This window comes from Microplitis demolitor, chromosome 7 (genome assembly GCF_026212275.2).
Source record: "Microplitis demolitor isolate Queensland-Clemson2020A chromosome 7, iyMicDemo2.1a, whole genome shotgun sequence".
NCBI classification, from domain to species: domain Eukaryota; kingdom Metazoa; phylum Arthropoda; class Insecta; order Hymenoptera; family Braconidae; genus Microplitis; species Microplitis demolitor.
In genome coordinates, this window is record NC_068551.1 from 18,720,292 (window position 1) to 18,733,988 (window position 13,697).

Genomic DNA, 13,697 nt, shown 5'->3' on the forward strand with positions numbered 1-13,697 from the left:
TTGGCCTGCCCTATTGTTGGTTATTTGTGCATCATTAAAAAAGTGTTATTTATGTTAAAAAATATTTTTTTTTATTTTTATTTATTATTTTTTATAAACTTGGTCATTAGTTTGATGCATTTAGCTTTTACAATTACTAGCGGATCCGAGCTACGGTAAATTTCCGTATCTTACCGTAAAATACCGTAAATATGCTGCCTATTACGGCAATTTTCGGCAAAGCTCGGTATAATACGGAAAAATACCGTACTGTATTCAGGTAAATAACCTTAAATTACCGCTAAATTCGGTATTTTACCGTAAGTGCGCTATTGTGCGGTACAATGCCGCAAATTCGCGGCAAAATACTTCAATTTTACCAGATGATGTCGTAACTTCCGGTAAAAATGTCGAATTTTGCGGTAATTTACGATTATTCTTGTGAATACCGTAAATTGGATCCGTTAGGGTTTATAATAATAATAATTTTGTGAAAATATACATATATATATAGTCTTGAAGCGAAAATATATCATTTATTCAAATGATTAAATAACCTTGTGCTGTATGTATATTTGCACAGTGTATTTTGATTTGAGATCCTCTTTTAAACTCGACACTTTTTTTTAAGTTTACAATTAAATAAGTCTTTAAAATTGCATGTGTTTAATTAAGATAATTTCTAATTTAAATTATTATTACTGTTATTTAAAATGTAATAAAATAGTACGTATTAAAAAAAATATTTTCGAAAGAATAAAAATGCATCATTGTGACCGTTTTGTAGTCGATAGAAAAAAAATGTGTAGATAGAAATACATAAAAATAAAATAATAAAAATGAACCAACAAGTGGGCAGTAATCTGTGACAATGTTACAACTGTATTATTTTTAAAAATAACTGACTTGATTTATAAATCGCTACAGTAATCAATCACTTTGTTATTCACCTATTATTCTATATTCATAAATTTATTTATTTATTTATTAAATCTAAAAATTTTATTTCATAATTATTTTTATTTTATTTTATATATTCCTATTATCATATTATTAATAAGTAAAATAACATTACAAGTTTTCATTGTTTATTTTTAAATATATATTTGTAACGTCAAGGAATAAATCCTCGTTACGTTCATCGTGATTGTGACACAAGTTTATATTTTTAAATAGGCCCGTAAAATTTATCAAATTACAGTTTATTTATTGTTCTTTATTTAATTATACAATTAACTTTTAAAAGTTTATTATTAATTTAAAAAAATAATCACAATCATGATGAACTATTGTAATAAATGTCTTTACAAGTACAGCATTTAAAACCTAGGACGGGTCTGTCGGGTTGTCTATTCACAATATAATCACTTGGTTACATTTCTCACTAACGTTTATTTGTTTATTTAATATTCATTTTATTACAATTATTATTTTATTACTTTTAATACTCTGTTATTGGGAAGGCTGTACTTGTAAAGACGCTAAATAAACACTTATGACAATTATTTACTCTTTTTTTAAATTGATTTTAAATAATTTATTGTCATAGTGTTGAATTGGTTAACTCCTAAGTAGTGTTTTGCTGTTATTTGCTTCATTTTGTAAATATGAGTCTATGGTATTTACGGTTATAATTTTTTTTTTTTTTTTTTTATTAGAGTAAACTACCTCTCAGCTCTCCACATTTTTTTTAAATTTAGGGTAGAAGTACCGTTTGAAAACCTGCACCATTTTTGACATTCGATACTTTTTTTTTAATCAATGGAAAAGTAAAAAAAAATTCTACAGCAATAGAGTGGTAGTAATTTTTGAAAAAATTAAAAGAATTAATTATGTTATTGCATAGTTAACAAATTAAATTATTACAATTTTTTAAATGTCAAAAACTGGTCTAAGGTGACCAAAAAACGATACCTCTGCCTTTCACAGAAAAAAAAAGATTTCTTGGCGCGAAAATTTTTATTCATCCCAAGAAATTTTTTGAATCAATAAAAAAAATACTTAGGCTAAGAAATCCTTTTTTTTCTGTGTAAATGTCACATAATAATTTTAAATTTTAATTTTAAAACTATAAAATAATTAAACTGCATCATTATGCTTATAATGATTAATAAAATATCATATTAGTCCGCCTTAATTTGTTTTAAAAACCATAATTTAGTAGAATGGAAATAACTACCAGGAAAAAAATAATTTTTTCCTAGAAGTTTTACAATTGATCCATGTAATTAATAAAACAATAAATTTGTTTTACATAAAATATTTAGAGGGCAGGATACTGAGAGGACTAGCTCTTGTACTACCCAATTTTTTTTTTTTATAATACAATATAATAAAATAATTTATTTATAAATTTAAAAATATATATATTTGAAAAACTATTGTTTATTATTTAAAATATATTCATTATTTGATAAATTGAATGATAAAATAAACAATGCAAAATTTAAAATTTAAATTACGGTGTTTAATAAAACCGCCCGAACCGTCAATACCACAGAAAATAAAAAATTTATTATTTTGTTTAAAGCCTATATATTTAAATATTTAAAACTCGATTTATAAATTTAAAATGACCTAATAAAATCTTTTATTTTTTTTTGGCCTCGTATTTTAAATACAATTGTAATTAAATAAGAAAGAAAACATTTTTTTTATAATTTCATAGACTCTATCTATTATAATACCCTCTATTTTTTTTTCTTTAAATTATTAACTCCTAAAATGGCAATATTTTGTCAGTTGACAGACTCAATTTATTTTATATACCTATTTATTTTTAAAGATCTCAAGCTTTACTTTATATTTTTTAAAAAAAATTATAGTACAATAAAAAAATAAAATTTTACCAACTTGAATTTTTGCGGGTATTATAGACTAAAAAATAATTTTGCTTTTATATATCAATAAATTGCTGAACATTAATTAAATAATATTTATCTTTGTTTTTTTTTTAATTTTTTTTTTTTTTTAATTTTTTTTTTGTATTTTTATTTTATTTTTTTTTTTTTTATTAAAATTTGTTGTAACATTAAATGTCTATGAGGAAAAAATTTGATAATAACGTTCCTATCTATGCTAATTATTTAAATATACCTTAAACAATATTCATTTGTAATTAATTTATTAATATTAATTTCAATATTTTCTTTTTTTTTATCGTAGTGGTTAACAACTGCATTTTCAAAATTATTTTATTCCTCCATACTTTTACTCATTTATTATTATTATAAATTTCATATATATATCATTTTGTTTCTAGTATTTCTTGATACCTTAATTTATTTTTCCCTTCCTATTAATTAGTATAGTAAATATTAATTTATTCAAACAAGCGAGGTAAGTTCTCGTTAAAAATATCAGCAGTTCTATTAATTATTATTATTATTATTTTCAATTCATATCAGTAATTGTTATAAAATAAATTAAATCGTAAGATGTTTCAATAGCCATTATATCAATTGAAAAAATATAATTATTATATATTTATTATCAGTTCATTGTATTAATTTATTATTTTTGATTTTTTAAATTTAAAAATTCTAAACACCCGCCTTTTTTTATTATTTATTTAAAAAAAAAATTAATTAACTAATAAATTATTATTACATTTTAAGACTTACTATTAAATGTGCACAATTTTTTTTCCTGCTAAACCACACTCTAATTTATTCTTTACACTAACTATCAATTCAAGTTCAATTTATTCCTATTAAAAAACAATTACTTTTATATTGAAATTTGAAAAATAATTATAATTATAAACTCATAAATTAAAACATTTTAGACAAATAAGTAAAGAAAAAAATTAAATGGATAAATATATAATATAGTAATTAGTTAATTATTAAATTAAAAATATAATATTAATTTGAATTTTAAAACCGCCTATCTAAAATATTATTTATTATTATTATTAAATATTAATATAAGAAAATATACTAATTGTGATAAAAAAAAGCTATTAAAATAAATAAATCATTATTGATTTACGTAAAACCCCTTGTACCGATGAGTAAAAAAAGAAATGTGTTAATACTTTAAGAAATTACTACTTAAATCTAATTAGTTTGATAAATCTGCACGTGACATGAGGAGTTTTCTTATGAAAACATGACTGTAATTATTAATTATTATATATTATTATTATTATTATTATTATTATAAATACCGAAACATCTTACGGCTTAATTTACTAATAACATTTTCTTAAACTTTTTTGTTGCGCTTTAAATAATTAATTATTATTATAATAATTAATTGTTATAATTATTATCATTTATTTCCCATTCAAAAAATTAACCATCAGACTATTATCATTGTACTGATTATTGTGTCAGTGTACAAGTTTTTTTAAATATATATGTATATATATATACTTTGTTTTATTTTTTTATTTAATCAATTCCTAAGAATTTAAAATTTACTTTTGTTTTTATTTTAATTAGCACATTAAACTTCACTGAGACTTGGTCTCGGTAGAAAAAAAAAAAAAAAAAAAAATTCTGACAGCCTCAATTAGTCAGATGTGAATTGAAAGTAAATAAAAAATTATAAAAATGATGACTTAAACAAATGTTTTTAAGCCTCTTGTCACTGTTTATTTTTTATTAACTGACTTACGATTCTGCAAATGACAGCCGCAAGTGTTTGTCACATTTAATAAATTCATATTCACGTTAAATTGAATAAGCGAAACTAAATCATAACAGTATTTTAGTCACACTTGTTTCAATTGACGTAGCGCGAACTTGTTATGACTTTTTTTTGTTATCGTACTGCTACACTAGTGGTAACAGTACCGAGAAGAATGTATTGAAGAAAATTACAATAGTAATGATGATGACGATGAAGATAATAAGTGTACTGGTAATAAGTCGATTTAACTGGTTGAGACAACGGGGGTCTGGCAGTATGGACACTCGCGTTGATTTGGAGCACACGTTGAACATACGACGTAATGATTACATGGCGACAGAGTCACCGCACGGTTTTGTTCCTCACAAACCATACACTTGGTCGCGGTTTCTCGATACAATACCTATTTTAAATAATAAATTATTTATTATTTGTAAATAAAACTAATAGTCAATTAATATAAAAAAACTTATCATCAACTATTTTAAATTTAATGCTTAAAATTTTTTTTAATTAATTGATAAAATTTTGATACGCGTATGACAGTAGTCATTGAAAATTTTTAAAAAGTGGGGTGGGGGGGGGGCTGCCTGAAAATGACCTTAAACGTCATGGTAAATAATCATAAATAATAAAAAAAAAAAATTTAAGAACAATTTTTTTTTCGAATAAAGATAATTAAATTCTGATGTACTTGTAGGCTTGTTAGTATGGCCTACATTTACCGTAAATAGTTTTTAGTACGAACCGATACTTGAATTGTAGTTGGTAAATCATTCATAAATTACAATAGTACATTTAGATGTAGGCGGATATACTAGTAATGTAAAATAAATTCTGAAGGAAAAGAGAGCACGAGCAAACGAAGATCGTTATCAAACATCGATCGTTAATAAGCAAAGAAAAAGTTTCATATTTTATGCGGCAAAATTTATTTCATGACTGTGCTATTAAATATCATGGCTGCAGGATTCACGAAGAGCTTAAAGGTCGTATCAGTACATCGGAAATAAATAACGGCAGTAAAGTGTAGTGACATAAATGTTTATAGTTAATGATAACAGTAATTACTTTTTCAACTTCCTCGAGCTCTTGACGCAGCTGTGACTGAATGGATTTCAATGCGCCTATTGACAAATTTCGTAGCTCATTACTAATACGTTTCATTGAATGAATATGTGAATTGCCACTTGAGGAAGCTGCTTCATTCTCATTTTTCAGTGCTTTTACTTGCATCAGTGCCTCATCTCGCTGTTGTTCCGCAACTGACGCTTTTCTTTTAGCCTCTTCACTCTCCAATTGCCAAGCCGAGCAAGCAGCACGTGCTTGATTTATCCTCTCATCCCAAGTAGCCAGTTGTGCGCGACTTGAAGTCAACTCTTCTCTCAACCTCTGAACCTGCAACTTATTACCTTGTATTTACCACTGTTCAACTTACTTTTCCCTTTACAAGTAAAAATAAACAGGAGGGAGAGACAAAGTAGATTTTCAAAGAAAAAAATTATAATAGTATGAGATTTTTTTTTTCTAGCCCCATATACATATCCGGTATCAATATAGTCTAGCAATGAAAAGATGAAAACTCATTCCGACCCTGTTCTCTGTTTAAAATAAATGTATGTATTTGTTAATGTCAATATAAGTATAGATTTACCTCTGACAGTGATCCAGAATTACTGGGGCTTATTGAAAATGCGTTAACAAGCGGTGATGCTCCTAAAGGCTGTGTACGCGATGGCGATAATCCTTGATTTGCAAAATCAAATAGACTACTATTAAAACCACTGAGTTTTGATGTCGAACTACTTAGTTGAGATATATGATTAGAAAATGGATCCGATACTGAGTGACTCAAAAATGGCATCGTCTGTAATAAAACATTATTTTTAAATTCATAAAAATTATTCAGTAAATAAAAAAAAGAAACTTACAGATTCGATTGGATCTTGGTGAGAAAATCTCGATCCAGTTAAAAATCCAGCGGATTGTAGATGCTGTAATGGACTGGACGTAGAAGGTGAAAAATTTGATAAAACCGAGCGTTCAGCCATACCGGGAATATTAACTGGCGCAGAACTACCTAGTAATCCGGAGCTCGCGAGACCCGCAGATATTGAATTGCTTATTGGAGAGCTGGTGTCTCGGTGCATTGAGTCTACTAAATTTAATGGGTCGTCTAAATGCAATTCGTCCAATGCGTTACCTAGAATCGAAATTACAAATAACAAATCGTTGATTACAAATTCTTGTCTTGAGCACTATCAACAAATAAATAAATATAACAATCACTCACCTACTACTGATTCAACAGTATCATTTGGATAAAATGAACTACTCGAAAGAGGTGATACCGTTGACCCTAATGAGTGTCCCAATGATCCGTTTAAATTATAAGCCAACACAAGACTTTGTTTGCGTTGTAATTTTTCAGATTTTGTTAAAATTGGATCATTTTCTATTGCTATTACTTGTTTTCGTAACTCATTCTTTAAAAAAAAATTTTTAAATCATATTAATCTCCAGAAAATTTATTAATCACTAAAATAAAGTTCAATTAAATACTTACAAGTTGTAAAAAAGAATTAGGATTAAATAGCATACTGGATAGTTTATGCTGATTTGAATTATTTGTTGAATTATTTGTACTGGAATTATGTAATTGTGCACCAGGTGCTTTACTGTGTGAATTATTACTACCAAGACTACTTGTACTTGCTGATTCTGACACTTCACCGCTTCCATTCTGTAATCCCAGGAACTAATGACATTTGATTACATTAAATTTTCATTTTTATTTATTATTTTTTAGAAATTTCCGAGAATAAAAACAAAAAAAGAAAAGAAATAACAAAAACCGCAATATAATAACGTTGGTTTCAATTTACCGTGGGTAAAATTGATTGATCGGGTGTTTGTTTGTTTGATTGATTGGATTGTATTGTAGTGATGGTAAAAATAGTAATAAAAACTTACACTGCTGTCGCTGAGTTGTTTGTCTTTGTCGAGTGACCGCTTGTCCGGAGGTAGAGCATTGCTGAGTAGATCTGCCAAATTGGTGCCGCAATCAATTGGAACAGCCATATCCCGTGCGAGGCCCATGTCTTCTGTTGGCAATACTGCTCCATCAGCAACGACACCCAGACCATCAATATTTAAATGTATATAAATGTTATAAATGTGTAATAATTATCTTCATCTCTATCTCTATTATTTTAATTGGTGATACCATTCAATTAATTTTAAAAATATGAATGACTAATGAGTGAATGAAATTAAAAATTATCAATGCAAATTGAATTTAACTAAAATCTTTTGATGATGATGTATGATAATAAAAAATATATGTTGGATTAAGGTAAAAGACCTAGTGCCCAATCAGAGAACTGGTACCCAGTCATATACAAACACATGAATGATTGGGTGCTAGTTCTCTGATCGGGTACGAGTCCCTTAACTTAAATTGTTTTTGTTTATCAAAGCTTAAAATTTAATAAAATGTATAGTGACTGTTTTTACGTACGATTTATGAGAGTAAACTCACGGTCAACGTGTGCAAATGCACAGAAGACGCCACGAGGACAATAACCAGCTTGCTGAACATCATTACACTTTGTTGATTTATAAATTTCCGGATGAAATTGCTGCTCTGTACGAGTGTGACAGTACATGCAGTTGTCTCCCTGGTCACAATTACCTGGCTCGCCCCACTCTTCCCCGTGTTTGACATTAGGACAAGGAGTTGACCTACAAAATAAATGAATGGATAATTAGAATTAAAAATTTTAAAAACTAATCAGATGATTAACGATAAAAACCTACCGATACTTTGATTTACGTGGGCTACGTCTTTTGTCTTTGCTATTGTGGTATTGAGGACACGCGTATCCCTGTCTGCATAGTCGCGGCGGTCTTTTACATGGCTCAGTCTTGTAATTACTGAGCACATAATTAGTGTCTTGCCATTTAGGATCTTCATTCATCAAGTTACGCTCTTTATCAAGAATGTTCGGTCCATTTGAGGATGAATTTGGATCAGAGTCGGGATTTTCCAGGGCTTGAATCTCTTTGATATCGTATACCGGCGGACGTAGATCATGATTCCCGTGTGCAAAAGCACAATGAGGTCCATTTTTAACACAAAATCCTCTAGTGTCTGTGTCATGTACACACATACAGGTCTTGTAATAGCGTAGGTGATAACGCCGCTCTGTATCTCCGGCTGTTCGATGTAAAAATGGGCACCTGGAATATAAATAAATTCATTCATGTCAAATATTATTAAATTAAAATAAAATTGAGTATGATTTTGGTTACAAAATAATTTAAATGATAATTAACTTCATCTAATAGATCACCAAGTGGCCAATAAAATTTTAAAAAAAATATATAACTGCTAAACAGATTCCCGTAGACAAAGAAAATATATAGCTACTACATGGCCAGCTGAGAGCTGAGATAAAGTGGTCTATGTTAAACAGAAATCCTATATCTAAGTCCACTTAAAACTTGCAGCTGTCCGTAAAAAAAAAAAAAAAAAAAAAAAAAAAAAATATATATATATATATATATATATATATATATATATATATATATATATATATATTTGGACAGCCGGGATATTAACAAATAAAGCAAAAGTTAAAGACAATAATAACAATTGTTTAAATAAATATACATTTCGAAAACATATTTTTACTATTCCAATCAGGTATAGAGAGGCCTCATCGCAATTCTTTGTTGCCCGCGTATACCCACGAGAAAATCAATATCAGGAAAGCTTCTTTGTTTGGTACGGGCTTCCCCCCGCACGCGTCATTTCACAAATATATATTTTTATAAATATATATCTATGTTTTGGAGGGAAAATATCAAGTAACTTATTAGTTAATTAATTAATTAATTATAATCAATAGTCTATATTTGTATTTATATGTTTTTAATTTTTTTAATTAGATAAAAAAATATACCTCGTAAATATGTGAGGCTATTCATATATTTATTAATAAATAATAATAGTTTATATATATATTTGTATTCTAGTATCAAGTTTTGCGTATCAATGACATGATTTGAATAGCTAAATGTACATCTATGAATTGCAAAGCAATATCTCGTGCACAGTATTTGTAGTATAGTTGTTTTGTTTTATCGGTCATTGTAAAACAACAACAGGTGAATATTTATCAATGAAATAAATACATATATATGTTTTTACGTTGTAACAATACATTATGAGATAAATATCTTTTTATATCTATAAGATAATAATTTAAAATTCAAGTTAATGAACCATTAAATATATAAATTAAATTTTTTATATATAAATATATGTGTACACATATGTACTATGAATCACAGGAAACGTATCATGTCAAAAAAAAATTTCTCAATCAATGAGTCACGTACAATGATATAAGATTCTTTATACGTTTTTTTTCTTTTTTTATGACTTCATCTTCATGTATTTTTAATACTCTCCAGTATTTCCGGTACATGTAAAAAATTTATGTATTTTTTTGAGCTCCATTTATTTGTCTATATTTAAATTTTTAATATTTACCGCGTGTTTTTAAAAAAGGTTTTGATAAATAAAATTAAACATTGAGCGGGAAAATGAATTTTTGAATTTCTTATGAAATTTAAATATTTTAAAGTATAAAGTATGAGTATAAGTAGCATTAGGAAAATGTATTCAAGTATCAAATGCAGGGTGAGTTGTCTCAGATTTAAATTCAAAATCCCATCCATCCATTTCTTTTCTATTCGCATGAGTAAAAAAAAAAGCCCGTTATGTTGACACAAAGAAAAATCCAGCCGAGGAAATGCGTCCTTTTTCCGGCAGACCCATTTACGAACAAAGAAAAGTTATTCTTTGTCTCAATTATGCTCGGGTTGTATGCAGCCCAACCACGAAACAAAGAAATTATATATATTTTTTTAGTAGACGGTTGTGTAGGTAGAAAGTGTCGCAACAAGTTGCTGGTATATGTCGAATAATTCATGAATGTAATGTTAATTTAATAGTAAGATAAGACATGTAGTAAACTATTTAAATTTAAATAAAAAATAATGTAAGAATTATTGTGATTAAATGTCACGGACTCTTGGTGTCCGTGTGACGCGTCATTGCCAAGTTCCCGAGATACTTATAATAATAATTATAACGATACCAATCGATATAGATAAGGTCACGTGTGGGCTAAAAAATAATTATAACAAATAGTGAATTAGCAGAAATTCGGTGGCTCTGAATCCGTCAGCTGGTGATAAGACGAGTGAACAATGAGACAACGAAATACTGATACCTACTGTATTATATATATATATATATATGTATGTATGTATATGTATTTGTTATGTATAGTTGCTGAAAATTAGATAAACAGAGTTATCAAGTTGGTGCTGATGAGTTGGAGACTGGCGGTGACAAAGTTATTAATTAATGAATTAAGTAATCAGTTAATTGAGTAATTAAGTAAATTGGTGATGAAACGAAAACTTACTCGTCGCCGTCGGGACATATGCCGGTAGTCTCGTCGTACTTTGTGCAATAATTGTCCGCGCTGTAGTTGAAGGTGCGGTCCCGTTTTCTCACTGGCCTGCGTCTTCGCTGGTTCATAAAGTGCCAGTTGAAGCACGTGAATGGCCGATGCTGTGTGCACTTTCGCTGTATAAACAGTGGACATTGTTCGACACGAAATTCCTTCAAGTATCTGGAATGCGAATCCACAGAGCTACACATTATATTTTATTATTTATTTAATAGTCACGTAGACGCAACGCGTCATATAATTTCGCCTAATTATTTTTATTTCCCTCAATTTATTTAAGATTTTTGAATTATCAACAAATATATACTTTGCTTTATTATTTTTATTTAGAATTACTTTTTCACTAAACACTGGCCACTAGCACCTTCCCCATCCAGCCCAATAAATTTATCATTACAATTCTTTTTTTTTTCATTATTTTATTTAAAATAATTCCCTCGCTAACTCTACCGTAACTCGTGCGTCTAATTTAGATTTTTATTTTATCTTATTATTGTTATTATTATTATTTCCCATTACACTTCTCGCTCTATCAACATATCACCCATTACGCATCTCACGTCCTGTCTCTTTTTCGTTCCCGCGATATATATTTTCTCTCCTCACGACCACGACTTGTCTCAAAACTCCTCCACCACCACCATCACCAATAACCACCTCCTTCTTCACCACCTCCTGCAGCACCCTCCCACCCGTTATTACTTTTACTCTTTCCTCCTGTCGACGAAAGCCTCAGTCTTCTCTCTTTATTATTTTTTTATTCACTCGCGCGATCTCTCCATTTTAAATATTTATTTATTATTTATTTATATTTTTATTATTTAAAACCTACTTGTTTTAAATTTCCCTCCGCTACCGATTATTTAACTAAAATACAAAAATTATTTATTATTATTATTTTTATTATTTATTTATTTATTTAAGTTAATTTATGTGTAATATAAACTCGCGACTTTTGAATTGGTAGCAACACATACGAGCACGCGGTCTGCTGGCGAACGTTACTTACGTGTAATGATTCGCCTTTTCCGCTTGAGCTGTCAACAAAGATTTTGAGTCGGACTTCATCTTGGTGGACGTAAGACAACACAAAAACACCAGCGGCGTCGTGACCGCTGCCACAGCCGCCGTAACACAAAACACAACACGCGCGCGCGATACTCCGACTTTAACATATATATAAATACACACGCACTAATTATTACACTTTATTATTATTTTAATTAAATATAAATCTGTAAATACTAAATTTTACATTTTTATATCATTTATTTATAACTTTACTTGTATTGTAACACTACCGTACTTAGATATTAGTACACATTAAAAACGTTGTGTTGTGCTGGAGGTTGTTGGTCGTTTTACTTTTTACTAGTGTACATATATGTATTAACAAACTACACGCAAATATGAGATCGAATATATTTATATATATATATACGCACAACAATTCACACAAACTCACTTGAGCGACCGGTGGGAGGAAGTACGACGACCAGCGACAACCAAACCAAGTAGAAAGACTAAAATTATTTCTTTGTGTACACGGAACACATACGCGACACGTGTGTGTGTAACTCACACAGTTAAATCAAAAATCCGCGCGTGCGCATTCAAATATAAAAGCGCGTGCGCATTGAAAAGGATGCGCGCGCTTAGGCAGCTGGTTTTGAAAAAAAGATGGATGGCGCTGATATTCGGTGCGCTGTGAGATGTACGCAGAAAGAAATTACCGACCGCGCGCCAATCGCAGTGAGAAACTTTGTCATGTGACCCTGGATCGTCTTTTCAAGGTCATCCGTGTTATGATCCACCCTGAAGTAAACAACTCGTGTTCTCTGTGTGTGTATATGAGTACGCACACAAATCTTGTAAGGACTCTCCTGAGTATTTGCTGCGTAGGGTTGCTATATTATTGATTAACCCACGTCCCGATGCGAGTCTTTGTCCTTGATGTTACGTTGGACCCTTTTATTAACTTTCGTTATCTACGCAGTTAGATTTTTTAAAAAATTATTACTGTCATTTTCATTGTTCATTTTCAAATAATTATTGCTGTCATTTTTAAATAAATTTTCAAATACTTGTCTTTTGTTTATTTTATTAACAATCGAATTTGTTCATTTATTTATTTTTTTTACTATTGATAATTAATGATGATGATCCTCTGAGGTCCTGAAGTACACAGTCTGCACTCATTGCGTGTCAAGTGATAATTTAAAATTTATGTGATAGAACACACAATAATATTTAAATATCCCACCTGATGCTTGTCTATTAATTTTTACTGCACTTAGTGTTAATATTTGAAGCACTATTGAGTAATAAACTATTTCTCATACACGTTGATATAATCACCCGGTGACTTTACATAATCTATTGTTTACTCTTTTTGTGGTATGGGTTTTATTTGACGCGCGCAGTTTAAAAAAAAAATACGCTTTTGTTTTTTTTTCAGACAAGTCCGTGCGCATGACAACGACCGAGGCGCGATTTAAGGGCCAATAGAAATTTCAATTTGTTTATGGT

General features: G+C 29.0%; 1 protein-coding gene across 7 annotated transcripts; it reads right to left on the reverse strand.

Moving 5' to 3' along the window:
- Nucleotides 1-3,007: 3,007 nt before the first annotated feature.
- LOC103574175 (RING finger protein unkempt) lies at nt 3,008-13,557 on the reverse strand. Of its 7 annotated transcripts, none has more exons than XM_053740485.1 (11): nt 12,178-13,557; nt 11,121-11,330; nt 8,437-8,859; nt 8,159-8,361; nt 7,591-7,721; nt 7,184-7,360; nt 6,911-7,103; nt 6,549-6,820; nt 6,272-6,484; nt 5,689-6,021; nt 3,008-5,020 (listed from the first exon to the last, which is right to left on the reverse strand). In XM_053740485.1, exons 1-11 carry the CDS (start codon nt 12,234-12,236, stop codon nt 4,862-4,864), a joined length of 2,373 nt encoding a protein of 790 aa, XP_053596460.1. In that variant the 5' UTR covers nt 12,237-13,557; the 3' UTR covers nt 3,008-4,861. The 7 variants fall into 7 exon arrangements, with proteins under 7 accessions (XP_053596460.1, XP_014295446.1, XP_014295443.1 ...); XM_014439960.2 differs by having other exon boundaries at nt 7,184-7,375; XM_014439957.2 differs by having other exon boundaries at nt 7,184-7,375; nt 7,591-7,733.
- Nucleotides 13,558-13,697: the final 140 nt, after the last annotated feature.

What these genes read in the sequence shown, in the direction of transcription:
- LOC103574175 (XM_014439953.2), bottom strand. Translation starts at nt 12,236, where the DNA reads ATGAAGTCCGACTCAAAATCTTTGTTGACAGCTCAAGCGGAAAAGGCG. An exon ending in ATATGTCCCGACGGCGACGA is followed by an intron (nt 8,860 to 11,120) that starts GTAAGTTTTCGT and finishes TTTATATTCCAG; the next exon opens with GTGCCCATTTTTACATCGAA. An exon ending in CCACGTAAATCAAAGTATCG is followed by an intron (nt 8,362 to 8,436) that starts GTAGGTTTTTAT and finishes TTTATTTTGTAG; the next exon opens with GTCAACTCCTTGTCCTAATG.